General features: G+C 44.2%; 1 protein-coding gene across 1 annotated transcript; it reads left to right on the top strand.

Annotated features, from left to right (window-relative positions):
- LOC121891863 lies at nucleotides 1-2,161 on the top strand. Its single transcript, XM_042404509.1, has 2 exons — nucleotides 1-1,095; nucleotides 1,464-2,161. Exons 1-2 carry the CDS (start codon nucleotides 16-18, stop codon nucleotides 1,491-1,493), a joined length of 1,110 nt encoding a protein of 369 aa, XP_042260443.1. The 5' UTR covers nucleotides 1-15; the 3' UTR covers nucleotides 1,494-2,161.
- Nucleotides 2,162-7,294: the final 5,133 nt, after the last annotated feature.

Genomic DNA, 7,294 nt, shown 5'->3' with positions numbered 1-7,294 from the left:
CCACTGCACTGTACTATGCTGTATGATGAAACCCAACAACACACGGATTACAGAGAATGTTGGAAAGAGCTGGTGGGGGGAAAAATATTCTCCATGGTATGTCAGGACCTCTATGTAGGACCACAAGGAGCTGCAGCAGCAGTCATCCTGCCACCAGAATTGCGCCATTGGTTCCAAGTGGCCAACTCCACCCCACATGTCACTCTCATGGTTGCAGTTGGAAAAAAGGCTAAGGACATGGGACCTATGGTGAAGAAAGCCTTACAAATAACAACATGGAAACCAACTCAAAAAGACCATGTGCAGTCCTCTGCCAGTGGACAATATCTGAAAATATCCCTACGAACGTATGATGAAGGCACTGGGATCCAAGTGTTGCTCAGCCAGAGATCTCCTACTCAAGCGCCACTCTCAGAAGAACACAGTGTGCTATTACTACAGATACCCCAGGGGCTGTGGTCACAACATAAAACAGATGTAGGGCTGGTTAGGTCAGCACAGCCGGTCCAAATTAAAACAAAACAGGGCATCATACTGCCGTATAAAAAACAATACCCGTTAAAGCCCCATCAAATAGCAGGTATAGAACCCACCATCAAGGGCTTGGTAGCAGCAGGCGTGCTAAAACCAACAAAAAGTCCGTGCAACACACCAATTTTTCCTATCAAGAAACCACACTCAAATGATTATCGATTGGTACATGATTTGCGTGCCATTAACGCTATTGTAGATGCAGAAACGCCAGTGGTCCCAGACCCACACACGCTGTTATCTAATATTCCTCATGATGCCTGCTGGTACACAGTCATTGATCTATGTTCAGCATTCTTTAGTGTACCATTGCATCTAGACTCACAATACTTGTTTGCCTTTACATATAAAAACCAGCAGTACACTTATACACGTCTTGCGCAAGGCTACGTGGACAGCCCATCAATTTTTAACAGAGTTCTAGCCAATGATTTGCAACATCTAAATGTAACTAGCACAGTGCTACAGTATGTAGATGATCTGCTGGTTTGTAGTCTAACAAAAGAACAATGTGTACAGGACTCACTCTCAGTTCTACAGGCTCTAGCAAGAGGGGGACATAAGGTAAGCAAAGACAAATTGCAGTTTTGCCAAACACAGGTAGAGTATTTAGGAAGACAGTTATGTGGCAATAAACGAGCAATCGCTCCCTCACAAATTGAGGCAGTATCAAAAGCTCCAAAACCTCAGACAGTGGGCCACATGCTGTCATTCCTGGGAATGACTGGATTTAGTCGACTGTGGATCTGCGATTATGCTATAAAAACAGCCCCACTACGTGGCCTAATTCGTGCTGCAGGACAAACAAATGGCTCAGCTGAGTTGCAATGGACTGCTGAAGGGCGCATTTTTGGCTTTAAAACATGACCTGCAACAAGCACCAGTGTTAGGTAATCCTAACTATGCTAATGTTTTTCATTTATATGTTGCAGAAAAAGCAGGCTATGCATGTGCGGTACTAATGCAGGATACGCCAACAGGTAAGCAACCACTAGCATACTATAGTACCAAATTGGACAACATTGAAACAGGTCTGCCACCCTGCTATCAGGGGCTAGCAGCAGCTGCCTTTGCCTTTCAGAAGGCATCAGCTATCACAATGGGCCATCCAACCATTTTGTACACATCTCATCAGCTGCACGCTTTGATCACGAGCCCCAGATTTGTGTTAACACAAGCAAGACGAACAGGCTATGAGGTAATCCTCTCAGCCCCTGAACTCACAGTTCAACGATGCACTATAGTTAATCCAGCCACACGCATGATGCTGCCTATAGAAGGCACACCACATGATTGCGTCCAGTCTACAGATGTGTTCCTACGTCCTCGTCAGGACCTGCATAACCAGCCTATAATTGCAGAACTTACACTTTTTGTAGATGGTTCTTGTTTCAGGGATGCTACAGGAAACCACGCTGGATATGCTATAATACAGTTGCATCCCGATGATACCTTTACGGAAGTACAAACATTGAAATTGCCTCAGCCTTGTTCAGCACAATTGGCAGAAATTAAGGCTTTGACTGCGGCATGTCATTTGGCTGCAGACAAAACGCTGAATGTTTATACAGACTCACAGTATGCATACGCAGTATGCCATGTTCATGGAGTTATTTGGAAACAAAGAGGTTTTTTGAGAACAGATGGCTCCCCAGTAACCCATGGGGAGGCTATATCTGCTCTGCTGGAAGCTATACATCACCCTAAGGCACTAGCCATCATCAAATGTGCAGCACACCAAAAAACAAACTCATTGATTGCCAAGGGTAACAACTTGGCAGACGAGGCTGCAAAACGTATAGCTACATCCACATGTATGGGACCACAGCTAGTGGCAGAAGATTGTGAACCCTTAACAAACTTAGCATCCCTTATTGCAGCACAACAGCAGTCAGGTCCATATGCACACTCTGCATGGCTTCAAAGGGGGGCGGTTAAAACAACAGATGAGGGTCCCTCACAGGGGCTATGGCGCAGTACACAAGGCCACTTTGTTCTCCCCACATCACTGATACAAATCGCAATTCGTGATGCTCACGGCCGGGACCATTGTGCAAGGGGAGAGGTATTGAGAAGGCTTCAGAAGGTATGGTGGTCGCCATATTTAGCGGCTATGGTGGATAGAACATTGCATGAATGTGAGGTGTGTGCACAGCATAATGTAAGGAAAGCATTTTCAGCACCAATAGCACACATCCCGCCACCAGAAGGACCGTTTCGCCACTTAATGTTAGATTTCATAGATATGACAGAACGAGTGAAAGGGTTCAGATACATCCTGGTGGTAATCGACAGATTCAGCAGATGGATAGAAGCGATCCCGACGAAAGGTCCAGACTGTAGATCTGTAGCTAAGTTCTTGTGCAAAGAGGTTTTTCCGAGATTTGGAATACCAGACACTATCAGTTCTGATAATGGGCCGTCATTTGTAGCAGAGACACTCAAAATAGCCTTAAAGATGTTAGGGATCAAACAAAAGTTTGGGTGTGTGTACCATCCACAGTCTCAGGGGGCTGTGGAAAGGGCAAATGGTACCTTAAAGACGAAGCTTAGGAAAATTATGGCAGATAGCCAGTACAAGGTTAACTGGGTGGATGCTTTGCCGTTGGCATTAATGTCTATGCGAACACAAGCTAACACACTAACGCATCTAACACCGCATGAAGCGCTTACAGGGAGACCGATGCCGGTTCCCTATCGTAGGGGGCCATATGAAGGGCCACCACTTGAACAATGTGAAAGAGAACTAACATGTTATCTGCAACATCTAACTCAAATACACAGGGTTATGTTTCAACAGATAAAAACTGCGGCTGAGAGCAAGGACGTGGAAATCCCAGAACAACTGAGGACAGTCGAGCCTGGTGATTGGGTCTACGTGAAAGTATTCAAACGAAAGTGGGATCAGCCAAGGCGAGAAGGACCGTTTAAGGTGATCCTAGCCACACCAACTGCACTAAAAGTAGAGAGTAAGAGATTTTGGTTTCATCTCAACCATTGCTGCAGAGCACGAAGCCGACAGGAACCAGAAAGGGACGGCAACGCCTCCCAACTGGAAGATAGACAACAGCATCGACAAGAACCAGAACGGGACGGCAACGCCTCCCGACAAGAGGAGAGACAGCAGTGCGGGCCTCAAGGAGAAAGAAGATCACAAAGATTAGCTGCTAGACGTAGAGAGTCAGTAAGCAGTGGGAGGAGAGACAGTTAGAGGGTCAACAAGTGGTGAGCCACAGAGTAGTAGCTCAACCCCAGTCAGACAGAGTCATGAGGATCCAGCAGAAGTCAGGGAAACTTCAGGTGTCTCATCAGGAGAGGAAGTATCAGCCGGAGCCATTCCCATTGAATGTAACCCACAGAGTTACTATAATTGGAAGACAAGAGCATGGGAGAAGTCCAGGGAGTAACAGACGGAAAGCGTTGCTACTAGTAGTTTTGGGGATGGGTTTAATGCTCACTAGGTATAGTAGCACAGGAAGAGTGTCAGAGGAAGAGCAGTTGGAAGAGTGCGCCCTAGCCACAGGCCTAGTAGCAGCATTAGAGGGAAAGATATGGAAGGAAGAGGTAATTGCACTCACATACATAAGATCAGCCCAGTACAATCAAACCCTAACATTAGGACCTGGAGACGTGAAAATAGACACATATGCAGTCCACCAACAATGCCTGGCAGAGAGGATAGTACAAATACGGGTGCAATGCTCTTACAATCAGTGTACGAACATAAGGTCCAAACGCATAATGAATGCCGAAGAAGCGATCAAATTGACTCGGGTGTATGTGAACGATCGTAAAGTTAGAAGCCTGCAGGAAACAGTGCACCAAAGTGATGAAGAGGAGGTATTAGGATGGGAGAGCAATTTGTTTTATCAATTGGTAAAATATTCTGCTAGACAGGTCAGCCAACGCGCTTGTATTACATGCTATAACTCAAAAAGACTGCCAGAAATAAAACCAATTCCAGGGATAAAAGAAGAAACATGTTCAAATAAATCCACTTGCTTTGCTTACTGTGCAACGGTAATGGCAAGTTGGGAGAGTATAACAAATATGGATTGGACTAAAAATACATCTATATGCCCTCAACGAGTAGATAATGAACTAAACACCTGGACACCATCCTTAACTAAAATAACTAAAAAGATAAAACATCCCTTCTGTATAACAAGGGGACAAGAAATGAAAAAGAAAATGGTAGCGCTCAATGGTAAGCTGCAGCAACAAATTGAAAAGGTAGCATTGAAACAAAAGGGGACAACGATGAATAATGTTAGCGACTTGGGAATAGTGCTAAGTGTAGAATCAGAAGATGGTCTACGGCTAGATTATAGGTGGCTGCGTATGCCAGAACAGGGGAGATTTAAACACCTACCAAGCAGCATGCCTTGCTTTATATATAGTACTACAAACACTGCAGCAATACAATGTGAACAAGTTATAATAGATCAAGGGCTACCACTGATTGTTATGAACAATAATAGGTACTACAGTCAGTTCATCTTACCATCCTTAGACAACGGCACAAGACCACTAGCAGATATATTTTGGCTGTGTGACGACAACCAACAAGTAAAAGTAACGTTACCTAAAAAGTGGACAGGGATATGCGCGCCAGTTATGGTAACGGGACAAGTTACTGTAATTAGTGAGCAGGTAATAAAAAATAGAACAACCGAAAGAAGTAGGCGGACGGCTCAGACTCCATGGAAATTGGATGATAACATATATATAGCATGGAACCAGGAGCCCATTGGAGTACCAAAAGATCATCAGGCGGTAGGGGAGGACTGGATAAAATCAGGACAAGGAACAGGGTGGATACCCATAGTGGGAACAATGATAAATTCGCAATATATCGTTCGCAATAGTCGATGGGTGAACTACTTATGGTATAATCAACAGCGCTTCATAAATTGGACTTTATCAGCTTTGGAAGGTGTAAACCTCCAGTTACATGCTACTACTACAATGACCTTACAGAACAGATTTGCAATTGACAAAATAATGGCTGAAGAACATGGAGTCTGTAGTTACTTTGGAGACGAGTGTTGTACAGTGATACCGACAGTGACAGGAAAAGATGGCAATTTAACAAAATTATTGAATAAAATAAAAACCCTCAGAGATGAACATGTGACAAATTCTAATTGGAATACCAAGTCTCAAGCGCTATCCCAGTTTTGGGACTGGCTAGGCAATCTATCCTGGAAAAAGATCCTACAGGTGGTGGGAATGCTCATGGGGGGCTTCTTGTTAATAGTAGCCATCATCATGTGTTGTATACTACCCATAATTTCAGCAATGGTCAACAAAGCCACAAAAATGCTTCCCGGACAGTTCCCCCTACAAATACAGGGGCACGTGACTCTAGAGACAGGATTAGACAACTGGTATGACGATGAGATGCAGGACAGTCAGACAATGTTTAAGTAGTTATGAAGCGCAGACAGCGAAGAGGAAAACCAAAGTCTCAACGATCACACGAATATCATAAAGACCTACAGAACTTTCTGAACCAACTACCTTTTGGGCCTGTCCCAGTGACGCAGTCTAAAACCCACCTCCATCAGACAAATCAAAGCGTGCATTCAAAGGATTTCCCATTGCCCGTATCCCCTCACAATATATACATATGGTCCATAAAGTGTAATGCATGGAAAATTCAATCCTATCAAATGGAGCAAGGCATTGTAGTGGACTGTGCTAAAATCTCATTAACATATGAAGAAGAATACCCTTTGGGAGCAGACTCAATCATCAAAGGAGAACACATTTAGTTTGGAGACCTGATAATCAAATAACGTCTGAGACAACTCTTTGATTAAACATATGCCAAGTTTGAGTCCTTTCCACCTCCTGACCCCTGCTGATGTGACCTCTCCTGTATTGCCCCTGGATTTGCCTTGATCTTGTATGTAAATGCCCTCCCTGTCTACCCCTTTTGTTTACCATTTGTTAGTCACCCTCCTGACCTCTACTGATCTGACCCCTCCCGACGTGCCCCTGGCAAACCATGATCTTGTATGTAAATGCCCTCACTACTTTGATCCATACTGTAGCTTTTGTTCACCATTTGGTGCTTTGATCTTTACTGTATAAAGTCTCTCCACTTCTTCTGCTCTGGGTCAGTCTACTGTATCAGACCAGCTCTGTGTCAGTATGCTCACCGCATTTCCGGAATGCTATTAAACCACTTCCACCACAGCAAACTTTGAACAAGGACTTGAGTGAAATTTCTTCAACAAATGGTGCCGTGACCCGGATGGCAAGAGACCTTCAACGGAGACTCCTTTCCCAGACCAAAAACACACCAGTGACCAAATCCAAATTTCAGAGGTAAGGTCCTTTTGAAAACCTAATTACCGTTGCTGTGTATTGTTGGAGGTCTGTGGAATTGGAATCCCGGAGAAGGGTGACGCCATCCTGATTTTAAGTAAGTTTGCTGTGTGGTTGTGTATGGGGGTTAATGAGATGTGTTCTCTGTAAGATGTTTCTGGAGACGTTTAGGAACGCTTGTAGTTTCATAACTGAGGTTACTTGCTTCTTCCTTGCCTTAGAATCTGACTCGCTCTTCTCAAGGTTTTATATCTCCAGTAATATCCAGTTACAGATAAAATGGCCATTATGAACTAGATCCTGACGAGGATAGGACCAAGGGTTGGTCCCAGTGTTTGGGAAACACTGAGAGATAGTCTGTGGAGATGTTTCTGTAGATGTTTAGGAAACGCTTGTAGTTTCATAACCTAGGAATCTTGACTTGGTT

Source organism: Thunnus maccoyii, chromosome 24, assembly GCF_910596095.1.
Source record: "Thunnus maccoyii chromosome 24, fThuMac1.1, whole genome shotgun sequence".
NCBI lineage: Eukaryota > Metazoa > Chordata > Actinopteri > Scombriformes > Scombridae > Thunnus > Thunnus maccoyii.
This window is presented reverse-complemented; position numbering and strand designations above follow the sequence as displayed.